The following is a 23,242-nucleotide window of genomic DNA, read 5'->3' as shown; positions in this document are numbered from 1 at the left end:
AACTAATTGGTTCTACTTCTACTTTAAATCATGTATCCATGTAATATGCTATAAATTCAGGATCTAGCATTTATGAATGTATATGCCATATGTCATTTTTTGTATGATCAAAGTTATGAAAGGAATAGAAGATGTGATGTTGTTGATCATTTGTAAGTAATGTTATGAGATGGGTTATTGTTATTTATTTCGGGGTGTTACAGTAGTTTACAACCGAATTAATTTATATTTTTCGGAAGTTAATTTCCAAACTCATAAAACATTTTTGGCACTGGTTAGCCGAATGAGAATCACCAACAAGGAAAAAAAAAAAAATCAACTTTTGCACAAAAAACCCACTTTTTCATGATTTGCATTGATTGTAACTAGGCATATTTCTATTTGAATATGAACTTCCATTTTTTTGCAAACCTTCCATCACAAAAATCAAGAATGATGGTGGATTCTAATGGAAAATGGTAAACAATGGAGTATGAACTTACACAAACCTAGGAAGTAAACAATGTAACAATATCAGAGTATTTTATGGCAAGCAATAGAGGGCAATAGAGTGTAGCAATGGAGTATAACAATGGAGGAAGTGATAAACAATGGGGGAACAATATAGGCTTTAGTTTTTTGTTTTTTCATAAGATGTGCACTGAGAATTATCGTTTTCTAAAGATATGTACAAAGAAAACTTGGTTTTGATATTTAGTATATATTGATGTCCATTATGGTCATTTTGCTTTATAGTAAAATTGTCATAAAATTTTCTTTCATTAAATATGTACATAGAGACTAAAGGGTGTGTAGAAATAGAATTTTCCATATTCATGTCTTTGTAATATTTTTTCACTTGCCATTGTTGTTGATATTTTAAAAACTCACCACTGATTTATTGTTTATTTCCTCACAGGTAATGTAATTAAGTGTTGCTATTAGCACTCCAATTAATACTTTAGACCCTCATTTTCTTTAGACCTTCAACTGCAAAATTCAAAACTCTAAAAATTACTAAGAACCCTCCAAATAATTCCAAAAGTATCATTCTAAAAACATGACACCCACATTTGAATGGCCTCTCCCTAAACCCTAAAATCCTTTTACTTTGCTCTTTAATTTTCCTGTAAGGAGAGAGGGAGACGAGGATGGTTCCCCTATTTCTCCATCATCCTCTTGTCTTCTCTTCCTCTCTTTGACCCTCCTTTAGATCTGGTCCTTAACCTAGATCTGATGTTTGCCTCATAAGTTCGGCCATCCTCACCTTACCTTCTCCACTCTCGAGCCCAAAACTTTAAGATTTAGTTTCAAATCTTCTCATAATCCGAAGGCCGATACTAGATAACGCGTTTGTTTCACGCTAGATGACCATTTCAACCTCAATGTTCTATCTTGACTAGCGGATGAGGATTTTTCGATTTCAAGTTGATGGTTGCAAAGCAATGGAGTTTTTGATGAGTTCGGTGGCGACTTGGATCTGGGTTTTTTTTTTTTTTTTTTTTTTTTTTCTTAATTTTTACTTTGTTGATGTAATAATCCTTTCTGTGTAGAAGTTTGTTTCCTTTCGTGGGGGGCTTTTTCTTCTCCTCTCTGGAGGCTTGGATCCTTTATTCTATGGAAATTATTTATCTCTTTTTGAGATCTTGTGATACTGTTGTACCAGATCGATTCGATCTTTTATCAATTTTGCAATGAAGATTTTATTCTCGATCTAAAAAAAAAAAATCACACCCACCAAAATGCGTACTTTTTAAAAACCTTTCATCTTTCAAAACCCTTAACTGTTGAACTTTCATTGTTGAACTCAACTCTTGACAGAGCTTTGTCATCGATCTTTGTTCACCATTGATTCTTCATCATCGATCTTTGTCATAAGGGATCTCTTACAGCTGACCTCTCTCCACCGTCGATCTCCCTCACAAGCAATCTTTCACTGTCGACCTCTCTCCCCCGTCAATCTCTTTGTTGCAATGTTCGAACATGTTTTATAGAACAATTTGTACTTGTTTGGACATGTGTTGCCCAACATTATAAAAATGTAAAATCTTATGTCTATGAACAAGTTTGACCCATCAAAGTTTAACAAATAAAGATAAGTATGCATCAAATAGTTTGATTAACAAATAAAATTAAAGTTAATTGAATAACCAAAACAGAAGTATGCATTAAGATTATATCCAAAGTGCCATACATATGAATATTGGCCGGGTAGATTTTGTTGAATTAATGCCTTGTGTTGCCATTTTGGACATATCTTCGAAACTTCAGAATCCAAAAAAAATAAAACCATTTTTATAATTTTTTTTTTGTTTTTGAAAAAAAACTTATCATTTTAAGGTTAACCTCTTCCGACCTGCGAACATCATCCAAGTTGTGAACCTCCTTTGAACTTCTATTGTGATGCTCCATTTATCTTATGATATTTGGGTTGTCAAAAAAACTTTCACTTATCGCCATTATCAGAGAATTGTATGCTATTTAATAGTTGCCACTAGAAATTGTTGGAAGATTAGTCGTCAGAGGGTTTTGAGGGTTTTAAATTGTGTAAGTGGTGATAGAAGTAGGTGCTCAGATAAACTTTATGTTATGAATTAACGAGTTGAGTTTAATTGTGAAATAAAATATTTTAAAATAATTAATGTTCTTTTTAATAATTTTATTTGAAATTATTATTGTAATAAAAATAAATAATAAAAAAAGAGAAATTATATTTGTATACTACACAAACTGTCAGTATACATTGCAGATGTGTTTGGATATAAATTTCTGAATAAATATCAAATATTCAAATTTAAAATTATGAACAAAAATAAATTTATAAATTAATATTTAAATATTTGAATTTTATTCAAAAAATTATGTGCAAATAAAAAAAAATAAAAAATCAAAAAAAAATCTGATTTGGGAGGAGGCATGAGATCTTCTGTTGACTAATTTGAGGATCTTTATCCATTTCAAGATCCTATCCTGGTTTGAGAGGCATGAGATCCTCTGTTGACTGGATCTTTATCCATTTCAAGATCCTATCCTGGTTTGAGAGGCATGAGATCCTCTGTTGACTAATTTGAGGATCTTTATTCATTTCAGGATCCTATCCTGGTTTGAGAGTCATACCCTCGTCTCTCTCCATTCATTTCAAATTTCAACCATGTTCCCCTGATTTTTCTCTCTTCTCCCTCCATCCTTCGTGGGAAGGAACCTCTGACATTCTCTCTCTCTCTCTTCATTTCTAATGTAATCTCTCTCTCCTGGTTGTTGCTGGACCATTGAGATTTTTGCCAGAGTTCTCGATCGAGCTGTCATCTGCGTTCTTCTTTCCATCGTCACGCCATCATATCGATTATATACACACATCATATTCATATATACACATGTACATTCAATTTCCTTGTTTGATCCAATCATTCAACTACGATCCTGTTAATTTCACGGTTTTGATTCACATTTCGTCATGTGGATTGTCGAATTTGAATTCTTAGCAATTAATTTGTTTGACGCAATTTGATTTGAGAAATCAGAGTCGAGAGAGAATGGAGATAGCTGTTCAGTTGACACGGGTAATCTCCCGGCAATTCTCGACAGGTTCGGTGAGGATGAGCGGGAGATTCAGCTTCAAGCGGCAGAATTCTCTCGATCCAAGGCGCAACAACCGGCGATTTAGCTTCGGACGCCAGTCCTCGCTTGATCCGATTTGTCGTAGTGCCGCTCAAGATGAGCTCTCTGTGCCTGAAAACCTCGACTCTACGATGCAGTTATTGTTCATGGCCTGTAGAGGTGACGTGAAGGGAGTCCAGGATTTGCTGGACGATGGCATTGATGTAAATAGCATTGACTTGGATGGGAGGACTGCTTTGCACATTGCCGCCTGCGAAGGCCACCTCGAGGTTGTGAAGCTCTTGGTCAATCGGAGGGTCAATATTAATGCTCGTGATCGCTGGGGCAGTACGGTGGGTATTTCTCATTCTTCTTTGTTGAGTCATGCATTACTAATTTGCTATGTTCCTAGTTTGTTATCACCAATCGTTCAATGTGGTTGCTTCGACAAATTATTGCTGCCCTAGTTACTCGGAAATTATGATGCTGTAGTTAGTTAATGCATTATTGATTCGATATCAATAAGCTCTTGCATTCATATGTATTGTTTTTATTTCTTATCAAATATGGAATTTTATATTTATGGTTGTAGACTATTGTGGCCTCAGTTATAGAAGCAGAAATGTGCCCTGGTCTGGTCCGGTTTAGTGCCAATCCAAAACCAATAGTAGTGAGTATATAATAGTACTAATTTAGTTATAGAAGAATAGCTAAGCCAGCCTTGTGTCACATTTAAGTGAGGTTGGCTACATAATCCTTCTTTACCATTCCTCTCATTTAAGGGCTATATGTTTAGTTAAACTAAATTAAGTTCATATTCTTTTTTAGTACCATATTGCATGTTGTTGAAATACAAATTTTCACATTTATTTTGTATTAAAGGGTCAAGTTCATTAAGTTTGATATGATCCTAAAATGGTTCAAAGCCATTAAAAAATAATTTATCAGTGACCAAGTTGGTTTTGATAACCTTTGTTGCCTTGAATAGTTGTTAGACATCCTTTCTTCAATTTACACTATGCTTTTAATTTTAACCTTTTAAGTTGGAGTAATATTTACCATGTCAAATTTGTGTGATGTAATAAATTATCCAAGACTCCTAGTGATGGGAAACTGGGAATGAGATAATATTCAGTGTGTTTAGTATGAGTTTTTTGGATTAAGTTTTTTGAAAATTGAGTTTATTGGTGTGTTTGGTAACGTTTACGTTTTCAGTTTATATTTACAAAATTTTATAAACTGGTTTTTGTTTATTTTTTGTTTATTTTTAGAAAAACATAAACTACAAACGCGTTTGGTAACTGAAAAAATGTTTAAAAAAATTTAAAAAAGAGTGAGAAATGATAAGAGGTGGCAAGTGGCGGCAGAAGACGGTAGTGGAAAGTGGTGGCGGGTGGTGGGTGGTGGTGACGAGTGGGTGGCAGATGGCAGGTGGTGCTTGGTGGTGGCGGATGGATGGTGGGTGGTGATGATGGGTGGATGGATGACAATGACGGGTGGTGGGTGGTAGCGAGTGGGTGGTGGTGGTGGTGGCGACAGGTGGTGGGTGGTGGTTGGTGGTCGTAGGTGGGTGGCGGATGGCGGGTGGTGGTGGTGGGTGGGTGGGTGACGGTGGCGGGTGGTAGGTAGTAGCGAGTGGGTGGTGGTGGTGGTGGTGAGTGGGTGGGTGGGTGACGGTGGTGGGTGGTACGTGGTAGCGAGTGGGTGGGTGGTGGGTGATGGGTGGTGGTGGCGGGTGGGTGGCAGGTGGGTGGTGGTGGCGGGTGGTTGGTGGTGGCAGGTGGGTGGTGAGTGGTGGTGGCAAGTAGGTGGCGGGTGGTGGTAGCGGGCGGTGGATGGTAGTGGCGGATGGTAGGTGGTGGCAGGTGGAGGGCAGGTGGGTGGTGGGTGGTGGTGGTGGTGGCGGTGGTGGCGAGGGGTGGGTGGTGGTAGCGAGTGGGTGGCAGGTGGGTGGTGAGTGGTGGTGGCAGGTGGTGGTGGTGGTGGTGGTGGTGGGGGGGGGGGTAGGTGGTGGGTGGTGGGTGGTAGTAGCGGAAGACAGTGGTAGAAAATGGTGGCGGGTGGTGGCCAGTGTTGGGTGGTAAAAAAAAAAAACTGAAAACTCAAAATGGAAACACATTTTTTGTGTTTTCATTTTTTGGCTAAATTTATAAACTGAGACCACTGATTTATAAATCAAAAATTTTACCAAACAAGTTTTTATTTGAGTTTTTTAAATTTTTGTAAATATAAACAGAAAACTGAAAACGTAAGTATTATCAAACGGCACCATGTGTTACCAAACGGCACCTTAGTTTTCGTGTTTTTTTGTTTTTAGTGAATATTTTTAAATTTTTAAAATTTTAAACATTTTTTTTACTTATTTAGATGCACCTTACTTAGATGTATTTAAAAAGTAAAAAATTTGTGAAAAAATATTTTAAAAAATTAATAAATACATAAAAATACAAAAAATGTACTAAATTCTCATATTTTTTTTTTTTTTGTATTTTTGGTATTTAGTGAATTTTTAAAAGGTTTTTTTCACAATTTTTTTACTTTTTAGGTATATTTATGTTAGGTATATCTAAAAAGTAAAAAAACAAAAATGCTTAAAATATTAAAAAAATTCAATGAAAATAAAAAAAAATGCAAAACAAGAAAGTAAAATTTTCTAAAATGTGTTTTTGAAAAAGTGCAACCAAGCAAAGTGAATCGTTTTTATACCAATGTCAGCTTTCTACCTTGTTATGATTCAGTGTCTGTTACAAATTAATGGACCATTACATCGTATGGGAGTTCCAAAGTTGTATCTGTCTTTTCTTCCCATGTTGTGTTCTGCCAAATATTGCTTTTTTACAAGGAGTTTCTTGTCATATGACAGGCGGCTGCTGATGCGAAATACTATGGAAATGTAGAAGTTTATAATACTTTGAAGGCCCATGGAACTAAAATTCCGGTACCCCAAATTAATTCCCTATTTTAAATTGAAAAGCTTTGACCTCTGTGAATTTAAATGCAATCATGTTTCACATATTCGTAGAAATTTAGAAAGACACCAATGGCTGTTGCAAATCCTCGAGAAGTTCCTGAGTATGAACTCAATCCATTAGAGCTTCAAATTCGCAGAAGTGATGGTATCACAAAGGTATGTTCTTTATCTTCTTCAATATAAGTAGATTACTGCTATTTTATGTGTATGATCCAATGTCAAATCTTTACAATGCTTTTTTGGTAATCCTATTTCTACATCCCCTATCCAAGCTTTCTCATTTTGGGATGGACTCTTTTTTCCAATCGGCAATGCTCTTTCCTGAAAAAGCATATTGTTGAACTCAGTCCATTCTTGTTAAGTGTGCATTCTTGTTAATTTGACATCCAATTTGTTATGAGAAGCGCTACTGGTTTTCTTCTGCTATATAGATTTTTGTGCATCAAAAATTTTTTTTTTTCCTCAAATGATTTGAAACTGAGATTTTCTTTTTGTCATTTTATTATTTCTTACATTTTATTTTAAAAATTCTTAATTTGTGTACATTTAAAGTTACTAATAGGTGTTATCTATCATAGTTATTGAATGATTTTGTTGTAACCTATACTGGAAGGGAACTTAGTGGCTCCTGTAGAAACAGGAAACAGCTTCTTCTTCTTCTTTTTCTTCTTCTTCTTCTTCTTCTTCTTCTTCTTCTTCTTCTCTCTCTCTCTCTCTCTCTCTCTCTCTCTCTCTCTCTCTCATTATTTTTATTATGAAGAAGAAACATCTTATTATATAACTAATTGACTTGAGTCTAGCAAGAACTATAGTACTCTTCTAATTTTAGACTAGTATTTCTCAAGGAGAACTTAGAATGGTTCCCATTATATCCCTTTTGTGTCATTTCCATGAATTAGGGTGGAAATTTTGCTTGGATTCATTAACTTAGTAGTTTGGTGATGTGCAATTTGAGGTATTAATTCCTTCAAGTCAGTCCAAATTCATCTCCAACTGAGACGGCGTTATCAACCTGATGGGTGTATATTGGACCTTCCAAATAGACCCAAACTTCCTTATTAGCGAACAATGTCAACAGGCTATATACAAACTGGCCCACATTATTACCCCATTAATCCTGACTAACTACGACCATCCCACTCTGAAATAATTTTCCTTTTAGCATAGTTCAGTTTTTTTTTTAGGACCATAATGAAATAGTGCTACTGTTGATTATGAATTTTCTGCCAATTATTTGGATAGTACTTTTTCATGGCATAAAATGATCAAAGCCATGTTTCTTGCTTTGATGCAATATCCTGTTTAGTTTGCTTGTACATTCATTTATTTTTATTTTTATTTTTATTTTTAATCTTTTCTGTAATGCTGTTCATCTTGTGGCTAAAATATTCTTATGACTTCAGCTCTGCAATTGTTGTGTTTCTGTCAGAATGAGACTTTTATTTATTTTCAGTTCTCTGTTTGTGTGTGTGTGTGTGTGTGTGTGTGTGTGTTGATATTGCGATTTTTGACTGATCTACTCTCAAATAGTCTCTTTAGTGATGAATTGGTAATAGATATTTTCCATATCTTTTGACAGGGGACATATCAAGTGGCTAAATGGAATGGCACAAAAGTTGCTGTAAAGATACTGGACAAGGACAGTCATTCAGACCCTGCAAGCATGTATGTACCCACAAATGCCTCTTTCCTCCACATTTCGTGTTAGTTTTTTTTTAAGTGTCTGTGTTTCTATGAATCATATCATTACATAATGGTGTTACGTAACGGTAATGGCCGCTTTTTAAAACCTTGGTAGAGGAGCGCTTGCTTGAAGAGTTGTGTCTGTTGCATCTAGCGCTTCTGTGACAAGAGAACAATAGGCAGACCCCTAAAAGTCACTAATTAGTGGGTGAGAGCGTACTTTGCAAAAATATCTTGAGAGTGGGAGCACTTCAAAGTGTGCATAAAAAGTTATATTTTATATTTTGCATGATCACATGTTGATGCAACCCAGAAAGCATGAAACTTCAAGTTTTTGATAAACTCTTAGAATTCCACATCGAGATAGCATTGGAAGCAATTTTTTTTTTTTTTTGTTTTTTTCCCCTCTATATAACTCTCATTGATCATACCCTAGGAGGTTGCACCAATCTTGTCAATTGCGAAATAGCTGGCGGCACTAAAGTAGCCTTTACAAGGGGGTATGGCCGACCTATGCATTATTAAATGCTTGTAGCCAAGTCTTGACAGTATAAAGGTTGTTAAAGTTCCCGTTCAAATTCATTTTGCAGATTTGACTTCAGTAATTTGCGAGTTTGATGTGTTTGGCTTTCAATTCATGAATATGTGAATCAGAGCGCGCTACGGCACCCATCATAGACGAATTAGTTGACCTAGGGCGGACCTGTAATTATGTAAAATTTTCTATGGACTGAATCATTCTAAGGGTCTAGTCAGTGGAACCGGTGAATCACGCGAGCTGGATAAACCACATTTATTCAAGAACACCCTATAGATGTGATGTGGTATACTTGAACAAAATTATTTGCAAGAAGGAAGCCCACACTTTTATTTTGTTGTGGGTGAAATACACTTGTTAAAAACATTACTTTTCTTTTGCATAGAAAGCAAATGCACTCTTCTACCATGAGCAATCATCATTTGTTTAAAACATTTGTCAAAGGGAAGAAAAGTTTTGCAAACGAGAAAGCTTAACAGAAGGCACCATGCTTTTTTTTTTAAAACTTTGAACGAGAGAAGATTCACCCAAATGAAAATTTTAACACAGCTTTGAGCAAAAAAGGTTCAGGCAAAATTTTCGTTTAGAAGAGACAAAAACAAGAGAGGGGGAGAGGGGGAGAGGAAGAGAGAAAATATAACTTGTAGATATTCTCTTTAGAACAGGTTCCTTGTTTCCCTCACTTCAAATACTCTCTCTGTATTTGTTTCTCAGAAAATTCTGTTCTTACATAAAATTCATCCAAAAAACTTGACAAGAATGATGTGGCAATCCCCATTATTGTAAATAAATTCATCTTTGATGGTGTTTTGTTTTGAAGAGAAAGGTCCACATTGAGCCACATCATTATGTATGAGTTTTTTGTTTGTATAGCATTCTCTTGTTTCTCTTTGCAGAATGCTCTCTTCTTTTTTTCTTTCTATATATATATATATATATATATATTTTGCCTCACTGTGATCTTTCTGTTCACTCCTTTACTGACTGATTTGTTGTCGTTGCTCTCTGTCTCTCCTTTTTTTTCTTCTCCCCGCCTAACTTTTTTTCCTCTCCCATTTACTAACTGCTCTCCTTTCCGCATCGCATCTGCTGCTTATATAGAGAGAGGAGGGGGTAGTTTTCCTTGCTACCCCTGTGGGTAGCAGGGAAGTTTGAGATATAAAACTCCCACTTTATATAAGTGGGTAGCTTCTAGCAGTTAATTTTTTTTTTGGTGAGCCCACGTTAGTTAGTGAGAAATTTAGTCACAGATTCATTGTTGGTGTGTTTTAACAAAACAACCATTTGGTCTTCCCATTATTTGGTTAGTTTTACAGCCATCTATACATGGACCCATGCACAGCATTTTTATTTGTATCAAGTTACATAAATATACTATTCATGTACACATGTATGGACCATGACCATCTAATCAATCCATAAATTTTGTGTTTATTTGTGATGTTTAAAATACATCAAATGCTACAGAAGTGGAGTCTGATTTTGTTCGCACTCTTAAAATGTGTAATCGAAACTCAAATTCTGATTGATTTAAAGCAATGGAATCCAAAAATTTAGGTGGGGTCAATACACTTTTTTATTTTTTATTTTTATAATTGTAGGGTCCACAATTTTAGACCAATCAGTTTCTATGTTAGTGGAAAATGAGTTTTTACCCATTATTGATTAATGGGATTTTTTTTATTGCCACAATTTTAATTGGGTGGCTATGGTCACTAGTAAATTACTTTTAGGACCATATTAATGGCCTTGTAGGATCCTTCCTAGGGTCATATTACATTTGATGAACTTGACCTTTTAATTTTAAATGAACATGAAAATTTGCCTTTCAACGTGATGTGTCATTTTTGTTTGATGAGTGATAAGAAAAATTTCTGGATGAAGTATGGGCTGTTTTGAAGTCTAATATTTAGGAAAGTACATATTTTTCTTCTTTAAGCAATTGCATTTATGCTGTGTTTGGTTGAGGGATTTGGAGAGGGATTTGGAAAGGGAAATGGAAAATGTAGGTGAAATGTGAATAAAACATGCCTATATTTCACCTAATTTTCACACACTTTTTCCCTTTCCCTTTCTAAATCCCTCCTCAAATCCCCCAACCAAACACAGTATTAATGTTTATGGTAGTCTTGTTGTTTTAAGTTGCTCTCTATTCCTTGATAGTTTTATCTTATATTTTGTTTTGGGTAATGGCTTGATCCTTACTGCTTAGTTTATGAAGTTCATCTAATTGCACGCCTCAAACATTGCATCTTATACTTTTCTATGCAGAAATGCTTTCAAACATGAGTTAACTTTGTTAGAGAAGGTCCGGCATCCTAATGTGGTTCAGTTTGTTGGAGCTGTCACCCAGAATTTACCAATGATGATTGTTTCAGAGTATCATTCAAAAGTAAGCATCTTTGCGTGTGTCCTGTGTCTAGAAGTTTAAATGCAAGTTTGGTAACCATAATGCTACTGTGGGTTTGTTTTGATCTGGGCGTTGCTATAGTAGGAGTGCATTGGCTGTATTGATTTTGTATATGCCTTGTACTGCAGGTTTAACATTGCTCTTCTGAATGGTGATTTTTCAGGGTGACTTGGGGAACTATCTTCAAAAGAAAGGGCGTCTATCCCCATCTAGAGCTCTAAAATTTGCTCTAGACATTGCGAGGCATGTGCATTTTTTCTTAAAGAAATTTATTGAAATTTCCTTGAATATTATCATTTGAATCAATGTTTTCCTCCCATTTCTACTTTATTATCAATATTTCTTCTTATTTTTTTCTCGTTTCTTTCTTGTAAATGTGCACGTATATGTCCTTTTGTTCCATTTCAGTTTGCCTGTACATATCAAACTACTTGAAATGCTTGTTCCATCTAAACTTTTTTTTTTAATAATTTTCATGAGTCTCCGTCTTGTTTATGTTGACGTCATTGCTTGATTTCTTGTAAACAGGGGCATGAATTATCTTCATGAATGTAAACCGGACCCAATTTTCCACTGCGATTTAAAGCCCAAGTAAGGCAACTACATGCAAGACTTGATTCTAATCTGTATATTTGTGAATTCAAGTTTGTTTCCAATCATCAGATCGATCTGCTGTTTTTAATATTTGAAATTTTGGTAAGGTGCCAGAAATATTTTGCTGGACTCTGGAGGTCTGTTGAAGGTATCTGGATTTGGTTTGATAAGCTTGTCTAAAGTGTCACCTGGTAGGGCAAAACTGTTGCAGCCTGATGCTCAAATTGATTGTTCAAGTAAGTTCCGGTGCACCCTATAAATTGCTTTAGGTGTTCCACAGACATCAGTAGATAGACTATATTTATTCAGACCAAATCTTGCCTTTTGGAATGTAATCGGAATGATGCATTGTATTCAGAACTGTTACCTTCAAGAAGTGCCCAATCCTGTGTGCGTGTGTGAAACTGACTGGTTATTGGCACTCCAGCAAATGATTTTATTGAGGTTGAGGCCTTGGTTGATCAAGCATTCACTAATGCTATTGTTAGTTTTGGGGCATTGAGTGCATGGGTGAAGGCACTTTTGACTGAATTTGGCGGTTATCAAACTGAGAGTAATTAAAACTTGTAAACTAGTGTCTTTTCTCTATTAAAAAATGTATATTTTTGGATTTGATAGATCTGATTGGTTGACTACCATTGTGAAGTTTACGAATTTTCATTTCATTGTAGTATGTCAAAGTAAGACAATATTTTAAGGAGTAAAAGTAAGTTTATATTTAAGGAGGTACATTAACACAAGAATTTTACCCCAAACAGTATATTAGGCAAAAGAAGCCTTGGTTTCCCATCACCGTGCACTACTTAATAAGTGTTTATCCATATTGTTGTAGGTTTATATGTGGCACCCGAGGTTTATAAAAATGAAATATTTGACAGAAGTGTGGATGCATACTCTTTCGGTCTCATTCTTTATGAGGTATCTTTTATTTATTTGTTTTCCTTTCATTCATAATAGTTACCTAATTAGTACTTTTTTCCAGATGTTTGCTTCTTTGAATGTAATTTATCTTCCTGAAATGATGACTACTTTCCCCGTTTGTTTCATTACATGTACCATTTCTTTGGTGCTTTTCTTCTGCACTATCTAGTACTGCAACTATGTACATATCTAGTGCAATTTGGACAATTTGTGACAATTTTTATACATCATGCTAGCATCTATCAGGTATATTTGTCGACAACAAAATGTTTAACGATTGCATTTCTTTTCTGATTGTGTTTCAGATGGTGGAGGGAGTCCAACCATTCCACCCCAGGTCCCCAGAAGATGCTGCTAAATTGATGTGTTTGGAAGGAAAGAGACCAACATTCAAGACAAAATCTAAATACTATCCTCCAGATCTGAAAGAGTAAGCTGATTTCCTGAGCGAAGTTACCAAATTTGCAACATTTTCAAGCTATTCAATCTTCATAGCTTAATGCAGTGGTGCTAAGATATACAATTTTACAAGTTTGTTATGCTAGTTTGTAAAGAAATTGATTAACTCCATAGCAAGATGCCAAGATCCTTCCATGAAAGTGAAATTGTACCTGAAAGATTGCTCAATTGGAAGCAAGGTTCTGAAAAGCGGTTACGGTCGCCGTAACGGTGGCGGTGGCGCGGTTGCGGTTGCGGGGTGTAAAGGCCGTAGCGTAACGGTTGTGGTAACCAGAACCGTGAATTTTTTTATTTTTCGCACAATTTGAAAAAAACTTACCGATACGCACATTTTTTTTCCATGATCATATTTATTGGGTTTTAAAATAAATATTGATAAATTTTTATAAATTTTTAAGTTTGATCTAATATATTTCATATTTTTAAATCACTATAAACTGAGTTTTTTACATTTTATTTTAATCATTAATGACTTTATATTTTACAAAAAATAATCACTAATTATTATATATAAGATAAATAACGACAAAAGTAAGAAAATAAATAAAAGTCTAAATATATATATATATTAATCAAGCCAAATAGATAATGACCACACTTATTATTATTATTATTTTCAAACAATGTATAAATAGATACACACAAACAAAATGGTTGAGTGATAATAGCTGAATAGAATAGCATAGGTCTTACAACTTCAACAAATCAATAACATGTTCTTCATCTTCCCTATTCTCTCTTTCTATCTCTTGTTCCTCCGTCTTCCCTCTTCTCTCTCTATCTCTCTTCCCCCATTTTCAACTTTTTTTTTGTGTTTTTTTGAAAGAAGCAATTCGGAACCGTTACATAACGGTGCGTAATAGGCCGTTACGGCACCATTACGACCGCTATAGCAGCCGCTACGGCCGATACACCTGTGAATCTCAATCACACTGCAAAAGCAGCCGTAACGGTTGGCGGTAACTACCACAACCATTACATAACGGCGTTACGTAACGGTTGCGGCCGCTTTTTAAAACCTTGATTGGAAGTCATAATTATTGGATATTTATTTTAGAAGTCACTAAAAAGATTTATTAAAATTTGGGATTGCCTTTCTAAAAGAAAGGAATAAAAATTGGGGTCAAGGGGTTAGGGTGACCCCTCACATGAGCCTTTTCTTGATGTTTTTACTTTCCATATTAACATGTAAAAGTCAATGTTAAGTAATTGATTTACTTTTAATGCCATGTTTTTGTTTGTCTAGCATCTTCTGTTGAGATGTGGGTTCGTTATATTTTAAACAACTCCAACAACATATTAGGGAACCAGATGTCTTGGGTTTGACTCTCCCCAGGCTTATCTGGTCACCATGGTTAATAGGTGAGTGCATGCATCTGTAAAGATTAGCTGCTACAAGTCTAAACTTATAACCAAAAAAGGAATTAAGAGTGACTAGGTCCGTTGCATTTCTTTTTGCCACATGATCATCAATATATGGGATGATGATATTTGTTACGATCAATGTGGGCAAATCAGATTGGTGATTCTTTATAACACTGGGATGGCCTTTTGCATTGCCTTTCGTCGAAGGGTCTGTTTGATAACCATCATTCTCCCTTTATTGAATTTTTCCAAGTTCAACATAATCAAAAGGGAATTTGTACCAAGTCATAATTCAGTGTTTTGTTTCCCTTTTTTTCCCCTTATTTTGGTAAACTTGAATGGTGCCAAGTTGTAAATCAAATTGTTACTATTCTTGAATTGTATATTCTTATTTGTCTTTTTCAGTCATGGTAATGGTTTGTTGTTTTGATGGCTTTATAGTCCTCTGAATTGAAATTACAAGGAAATACAATTCTCTATTTCTCTTTATACATTAAATTTCTACATGGTATCAGAGCTGTAAGATTTAGGCCTGTATTTTGTTTTCTCACCGGCGGGCAGCCGGCCGGCAACCTTGCTTTCGCTGCCCGCTGGCATTTTCTACACATACCTTCACTTTCCTGCATCTTCCAATTCTCCCCAACCTTGCCTTTCACCGCCCTCAAGCAATCCACGGCGTCAACATTTCCGGCCGTTTCTCGACCATAGACCTGACAGCCTGGTTGTTCCATTTTGATGCATAATAAGGTTTTTTCTGTTGTTGGACTTCTTCAAGATAAAGTCGATCCTTATCCACGGAGATCGTCGACCTTGGATCGATCCTCCTCGGTCTTCTCCTCTTAGGGCTTCAACCTCTCTTGATTGGCGACGAACTCTTCTTCCCAGCAACCACTTGATCGGCCTACTAAACTCTTCTTCCTCCTCCTCCTCTCCAGTTGTTCCATTCTCTGCAACACTGCTATTCTCAAACCCAACAGCTATGGCTTCAATACCCAATCCAAACCCATCACCAGCTTACGTAGAAGCCATAGAAGAGATCATGAAAACCTACAAATCACTCCTTCCCAGACCCACAATCGAGGAGGTCAAAGCCGCCACTTCCCTCCTCCACACCGTCGAAACCGAACACCAATCTCGTCTCTCCGAGATCTCCCTCCACGTGGCGCCGCCGGCGGTCCCGCCGGAGCTCTTCTCGGTGCTCCAACAGGTGAGGAAATCCATGGCGTTGTTCCAAAGCCACGAGCAGAAGAAAGAGGCGACCCACTTGGTTGAACTGGACGAGATGTTTCAGACATTCGATGAGTTGATTTAGAGAGCTTCTGAGCTTGTTTTTGGGACTACCCAGATTGAGAAGAGTGTTGATTTGGGTGACCCAGTTGGTGAAATCGGAAGAGCAGGTGTGATTGAGAAAAGGGTTTTTGGAGAATCGGTGATTGATGAGAGTTCTTCGATTATGGCGAAGACTGATGATGATTTTAAGTATTCGGTGCTGATGAGTTCTTCTTCCACTAAGGCAACTGATTTCACTTCAGGCAGGGGAGACAACCTTCTCCACTCCTTTATTTTCTTATTATTTTGTACAAATCCAACCCATCCTTTTTCTTTTTCATTCTTTCCACACACTCATGTTCCCCACTCAAATTTTCTACTCCTCTCTTACCTTTATTTATTTTATTTTATCTTCTCTTTTTCTTTCTCTGCAGCTGCTCCCACACGGCACATGCTTTCACTATTACTATATATTATTATTATTATTATTCTTACACAATCATACCATTAATATATTATTATTATATAGTTTTCAAGCCCACGGTTTTCCATTATTATTATTCTTCTTCTTATTATTATTATTTTTTTTTTTGCACCAAAAAAAAAAAAAAAAAAAAGAAGAAGAAGAAGAAGAAGCAGGAAGATCTGCACACCAACTCATTTTATTCATGTCGGGTCTCACCCCGATCACCATGTTTTCACATACAAAAACACAAAAAAAAAAACACAAAACAAAAAAAAAAAAAAAATAAAAAAAAATAAAATACAAACAAACACCCACATTCACAGGTGGGATTTTTCTTCTCTATTCTGCCGCCGGTCTTTTCTTCTTGTCTCCGTCTTGGGCGGCCCTTGCCGGTGTTGCCTCCGTGTTTCCCACTCCACTGGGCATGATCACTACTCCCTGCTCCTCTACTGCAGCATATGGCGGCCCTCAAAATCGGAACATAACGGTGGCCTTCCGCTTCAGCTCCTTATTTTCCGCTTTTAGCACACTTATCTCTGCTCGCGCATCCTTATACATGCGTTGGAGCAGAGCTAGCTGGGAGTTTAACTGCTGCACCTCATTTGCCCTACTCTGCAGCCGGTTCGACAAGTTTGTAACCGCAGTCATGGTTTCCACACATGACTTCAATGTATACTGATTGGCTTCCACATCCGACTGCACTGCCATTCTTTGCTCCACAGACCGCATCGGAAAGTTCAACGGAGCAAACTCCGGGGCGCTTGGTTGAGGTTCCAGTGCCACCGCACCAGTTCTCTCTCTTGTTGACTCGTTGAGGTCGGGAAAGAGGGTGAGCAGACCGCGGGACGACGAAGCCATTTTCTAGGCAACAGCGTGTTACAGAATATTACCGAGTTTCTCTCTCCGACAACGAAGAGTTTGTTTTTCAGAGTTTTTTCTCAGTTTCTTGTCTCAGCCTCTGCCTCAGCCTCCGCCTTCGTCTTGGTTAAATAGCCGGGGCAGCCACGCGTATCGCGCGCCACTTGACGCCAGACAACAAACGGGCGCGCCAGCCAAGGCACTCACGTGCCTCGCCATGATATCTGGCACACCTTTTTATGGATTGATGGCACGCCTTTTTTGACAGATTGGGCACACCTTTTGAGGGTGCGACTTTTTAGGGGTCCGACAAGACTCTGTAAACTGTCCCGACATTGATTCCGGTTAGCTCCTTCATGGGTCCAACAAGACTCTGTAAACTGTCCCGACATTGATTCCGGTTAGTTTCTACAAGGGTCCAGCAAGACTCTGTAAACTGTCACAACAACTGTCACAACATTGTCTACTACAACGGTCCGACATGACCCCATAAACTGTCTTCTACATCGGTCTGACACCGCCATCCAGTGTCCTCTACACCGTTATGACACCACTATGCAGTGTCCTCTACAACGTTATGACACCCCCATACAGTGTCCTCTACAACGTTATGACACCCCCATACAGTGTCCTCTACAACGTTATGACACCACCATCCAGTGTCTTCACCAATGGTCTGACACGACCAGACAGTGTCTCCTATCCTCTTTTATTTTTATATATTTTCTTGTTTTGTTACTTTCTCCAAACTCAAGTTGGTTAGTTCCTATCCCCCTTGAGTTTGCGGGGGCTGTTAAAATTCACCTACTACACACCTACCACTACCACCTACTACACACTCACCTATTTCACCTACTCTCCACCTACTCCTCACCTACTCCATACCTACTATACTCACCTACTCCATACCTACTACACACTCACCTATTCTCTTCCCACATCCTCTCTTCTATATATAGGAATCATTGTAATATATCAATATATAAAAAAATATCAATCAATAATACAATTCTCTATTTCTCTTTATACATTAAATTTCTACATATCTCATGCTTTTCTTTTTCCTTTCTTGCATGCATAGGGTGATTGAAGAATGTTGGGATCCAGAATCTGTTGTAAGACCAACTTTTTCTGAGATAATCGTAAGGTTGGACAGAATTTTTGCAAACTGCTCTAATCATGGATGGTGGAAAGACGCTTTTAAGCTACCTTGGTATGTGCCTGTTCCGTCTTTTTCTGAGTATCTTATTTTTTATTCCCTATTTCATATATATATGGCTTTCTGAAGACATACAAAAGATATAACATTATCAGTGTAAAGATGGTTGACATTTTACACAAGGAGAAATTTCAAGGCTCTAGATCTATTTGTTGAACAAATTTTTTCTTACTGTTTTTTTTTTTTTTTTTGGAAAAAAGGGAAGAGGGGGGGGGGGGGGGGGGGGGGTTTAGGACCAAGAAACAAACTAAAACCTGGGCACCCAATTTTTTCTGTTGGTTTAGCCTTCTACTTTAGTTTTAAAAAATATTGGATGTTAAGCATGGTAAACTGCACCCAATTTAGTCCCCATTTGATCCTGGTCTATAGGAGGGGGTAAATTGGGTACTGACCTAACTTTTGGCATAGTTTGCACAAAGTAGCTTCCCTTAGGTCTAAACCTACAACCTCGAGGTTAATAGGCTGAGTTTTAACCGCTCCCCAGTGACCCATGTGGAAGTTAAGAATGGTAATTTCAAAAAAAAAAAAAAAAAAAAAAAAAAAAAAAAAGAGGCAAAAAAGAAAGGAATTCGTTTATGCTGTAAGCAAGGAAGAGTGATGGCGAAAGGTGGTGTGGGCATTTGAATCTCCCAAGTCAGGGATTTATTAGAGATGCATAGTTTTTACAAAGTAGTGCGTTGTTTTAAGATGCATGCAATGGGTCAAGCGTGCATTCATACTTGATAAAAAGTATGGGTTTGTGTTATACATGCTATGTGCAAACACATGTTTGCACATCTGTGTAGTTGCTAATACATTTTCTTAGTTTGACTGAAAGATAATAAGGTTATGTTTGAATTTATGGATTTGAAATGAAAGGATTTGGACACTAATCAATGAAGGAAAATAGCTCGAATTAGATATGATAGTTTAAATATGGATTTCAAGATTGAATTTGAGAGCTTTATCATGACGGATTTCAAATAAGTCAATAATAATGTAAACGTACCAAGGATTATAATTGTACAAAGATCATAATAAAATACTTCACTTCTACTCTACTCTATCGTCCCCTTCAGTTTCTCAATCTATCTATAATAGCCAACTTTCCTATATTTTTATAAAGTTTGACATCAAATCGTTTTCATTTGAAATTAATCTATCCAAATGGAAGCTAAAGATCTGAGAGAGCAATGTCAAACTGAAACAAAATGGTAGTATTATTAGGTTGAACCCAAAAAAAAAAAAAAAAAAAAAATGTTTGAAGCCTATATGAATTTCTTGGAAAGGAACTATGGGCAACAAAATATGTATTTTGTTGGCAATTCATTGGCCGCATTACTAAATATGCAAAAAAGAACTTTGTGCCAAGTCTATGGGCCTTAACTTTGAGCCATATGGAAACCAGTTTTGATGATCGTTGGACTGTCATGCAGTAGCAATTTAAATGTGAGAGAGGCAAAAACCAAACCAAAATCTGGAACAAGGGCTAGCCACCATATTTGTGGGGAAAAACAATGAAGTAAAGCTTCGACCATGAATGCACGCTAGTCCTCGAAAACATGACTACTAATAGACTGACTAAGAAGCACCGACACATGATACAACATTGAGATGCTGACATATAAATATTCAAAAATATAGGACACAATACTTGGGTGACCCGAGTTGTTTTATATATTTATTTATGTCATATATGAGGGTAAGCACTTAATATATGTCACGTATAATGCTATTTCATTCAAAGATAATAACATAATGCTATGTAACACTAATTTCTAAACTCTAAAGGAGGAGAATAGGTGTAATGCCTCTAATTTCATAAACCCGCTTAACTTGAGACAAAGCCATGTTCACTAACCATTCTCATTAATCAATTCGAATTAGACATGCTGAAGCTGATAATATTTCCTAAAATAAGTCAATATACAAAGATGAAATAAATCTCTCTCACTATATTTCATTTCAATTTATCATTGAGAATACAAAATGTGAATTACATGCATTGATACATTCATAACCCTTAAAGTGTGAATCTATAGCATGTAATGTATTAAATACAAAAGTGAACAATATCCAAATACATGCCCTAAAGGCTTACAAGTTTCATGCTCCAAAATCCTTCTTCACCTCGGTGGAGGCATGCTGTCAATACCTTAAAATAGTTTTCCACATAGGGATGAGCATATAGCCCAACAGAGATAATCTTAACAAAGTGCATGAGTTTTAACATTATTATGATCATGAGATGCAATGATGTGCCATGCTAAAAAATACAAGTTTTGTTTCCAAGAGATCATGCCATGCACTTTCAGAAATCATAAACGATTCAACAACTTTCATTTTATCAAAACATTGGGTAAATACAACATTGGAAATCCATAAGTACGTGTTTGCTAGTAGTCTCACAAAGCACTACCAATCAAATACCCCACTTTACCGGTTATTAATTGAAAGGAAATTGGAACCTACCCCCGGTTTTCCGGACTTTCATTGAGAACCTCAAGCCAACTTAATTCTCATAAGCATAACTACATCCCCCTAACTTGATTTACTAAGGTATTTACCCCATTTCTCAACATTTTCTAAAATTCCTCGATAATTCAACACAATGCATTTCTTAAAATGCAATAAGTAAAAACATTTATCAAAAAATTAAAAAAATGCAAGAAAGTAAAAACATGAAACATGGGATGTCAATGCTATGCATGCTTTTCCAAATGTTTCAATTTTCCTAATTCCCATACCAATTCTACAACAGGTCAATGCAATACTCCACCAATTGCCAAAACATTTGTCTCTTTCACAATATTCCAATAAGCCAATATTTAGAGCATAATTCACAATTCTCAACACTTTTCAAAATAAAATATGATTTCCAAGAACAACATTCTCAATACTTCTAAACATTCAATTTTTTTTCAAAAATTTTCATGAATTTCTCATACACAACCACATTCTCAATTTTCACATTTTCTAGGGTTTGAAAAATTTGGAGATTTCTTATTTGAAGTGTAAATTTCTCAAATTCATATGCCACGTATCAATCACAGGTAAAACAATTGAAACATTTTGTAGGCGTTTGAGAATTTCCTCCAATTTATACATTAATAGTAATATTAACAAAATCCTAATTTCTCAAACAATTCTAGCTATCAAAATATCACATAATCTTACTAAAATATATGTACTAGGTTAAGAAAATCCCTACCTCAAAGATCGAGAGGAAGAGGGAAGAAATCTGGAATTTTTGAGTTCACCTTATCGACGATCGCTCCGGTGAAAATAATGCCCTCAACGTGCTCTTCACTTTGGTCCAAAAAACTAGGGCAATAGTTTGGGTTAGGTTAGGTTTTAGAGAGAAGGGGGAGAAAATCTCAAATTTTCCCCATCGCTGCACGTGCGGACACACCCTACCACACATGCGAAGCTCCATCCTTAGAACCTCTCGCGGCCTGCACTAATCCGCACGTGTGGGCCTACCGGCTACATGTGCAGCATTGCCTGGTGTAGGAACAGCTTTGCCAAAGTGATTCTACACTTCGCCGTTTCATCCTTACGCTTGAAACTCTAAAATCATGCTTGCCAAAATACTTTGAGATACAAGGTACGGTTCTAACCATGATCATTAAGATATTAAACAATGCGCAAGGACTTTGAAAGTAAAATGGTAGGTCCGAAAACACTAGTTCAAGTCAGGTCTAAAACTCAAAACATCACAATAAGTATAAATTTACATTGCTTTTTTATTATTATTGAATTTCAAGTTATTTTATCCAAACTTGTATTGTATTTTATATGTGCCTAAGTGATGTGCCTATGTTCTCCAAGTGTCTAAAGCATGTCTAAATCTAGAAAATTTTAAAACATAGTAAGACATTTTGAGGTGTGTCTCTCAAGGGTTGAGAAGTGTTCCATGAGTGTTGTGTCGTGTTGGTATCCGACAGGACACACTATTTATTTAGAAGTGTTTTTATTTCTTAGCAAGTTGATACTGTGCATATATTGAACCTCAAACCCACACTGAACCAAGTAGTGATCAATTGAAGATTCCTCTTGGTTTTTTTCCCCGCTAACCACTAATGTATTCTATTCACAGTTCTAAATAGAGAAAAATAATCAGCAGCAAGACTAGCCATTTTCATTCCTGCTAGAACTTGGCACACTTACAAAAGAAGAATTATTGCTTATGAGAAGAATTGTCTTACCTAGAATATGAACACCACTGCTGGTAGGTCTGTTAATAGGATAAATTCGATGATTTCAATGGTAACATACAAAAAAATTATAATATAAGCAGCAATTACTCAACATAACAACAAAAAAAGGGGTTCATTATTAATTTCAGTCATATTGACAGGGGAATGGAAAATGATTCGGGTGATGGTAACGCATGTCTAGGCGATAGTAAAGTGACTTGATCATTATTAATTTCAGTCATATTGACAGGAGAATTGAAAATAATTTGGGTGGATGGTAATGTAGGTCTAGGCGATAGTAAAATGACTTGATTTTAACTTGCCTGTTGTTTTAACCAGAAGCTTATATTTTGTCTCTTAACAATTAACAATTGATTGTTTTGCAGGATTTAAGAAGAGGCCTTCACTTAATATCGACTATGGGAGAAAAAAGATGGGGGAATTACTACACTGTATCTTTCAAAAATATTTTAAATCAATGACAAATTATAAATATTAATAATTAAATTCATATACTTTTCCACTCATCTGTAAATATTTTGTAAACATCCAATTGATGTGTAATTTCTCCAAAAAAAGATCTATATTGGGCTATTGTCACATCCCAAATCTAAGCATGACCGGCCGTGGCCCACATAGACTTAACCCAAGGCACACGTAAGCCTAAACGCGAACCCAATATCACAAAGAATAAGTGTAACGATAGTCCAAAAATAAATAAATCAAAACCCAATA

The 23,242-nt window shown here is 36.3% G+C and overlaps 1 protein-coding gene and 1 long non-coding RNA gene across 3 annotated transcripts; one reads left to right on the top strand and one right to left on the bottom strand.

Moving 5' to 3' along the window:
• The first annotated feature begins 2,914 nt into the window (after positions 1 to 2,914).
• On the top strand, positions 2,915 to 23,034 carry LOC114272685 (integrin-linked protein kinase 1). Of its 2 annotated transcripts, XM_028214404.2 has the most exons (12): positions 2,915 to 3,929; positions 6,440 to 6,514; positions 6,599 to 6,703; positions 8,127 to 8,212; positions 11,040 to 11,160; positions 11,342 to 11,421; positions 11,707 to 11,769; positions 11,887 to 12,008; positions 12,605 to 12,690; positions 12,999 to 13,123; positions 18,192 to 18,323; positions 22,894 to 23,034. In XM_028214404.2, the coding sequence occupies exons 1-12, from the start codon at positions 3,513 to 3,515 to the stop codon at positions 22,898 to 22,900; spliced, it is 1,419 nt and encodes a 472-aa protein (XP_028070205.2). In that variant the 5' UTR covers positions 2,915 to 3,512; the 3' UTR covers positions 22,901 to 23,034. The 2 variants fall into 2 exon arrangements, with proteins under 2 accessions (XP_028070205.2, XP_082734405.1); XM_082878279.1 differs by lacking the exon at positions 11,707 to 11,769 and having other exon boundaries at positions 2,964 to 3,929; positions 11,342 to 11,391; positions 11,968 to 12,008.
• On the bottom strand, positions 20,247 to 21,717 carry LOC145795174 (uncharacterized). The gene is made up of 2 exons (XR_014335526.1): positions 21,520 to 21,717; positions 20,247 to 20,463 (listed from the first exon to the last, which is right to left on the bottom strand). It is a non-coding gene; the product is annotated as an uncharacterized LOC145795174 (long non-coding RNA).
• Positions 23,035 to 23,242: the final 208 nt, after the last annotated feature.

The sequence above is a fragment of the Camellia sinensis genome, chromosome 7, assembly GCF_055761805.1.
Source record: "Camellia sinensis isolate YWXY chromosome 7, ASM5576180v1, whole genome shotgun sequence".
Classification (NCBI taxonomy): Eukaryota; Viridiplantae; Streptophyta; class Magnoliopsida; order Ericales; family Theaceae; genus Camellia; species Camellia sinensis.
Note: the sequence above shows the minus strand (reverse complement) of the source record. Positions and strands in the feature narration are given on the sequence as shown.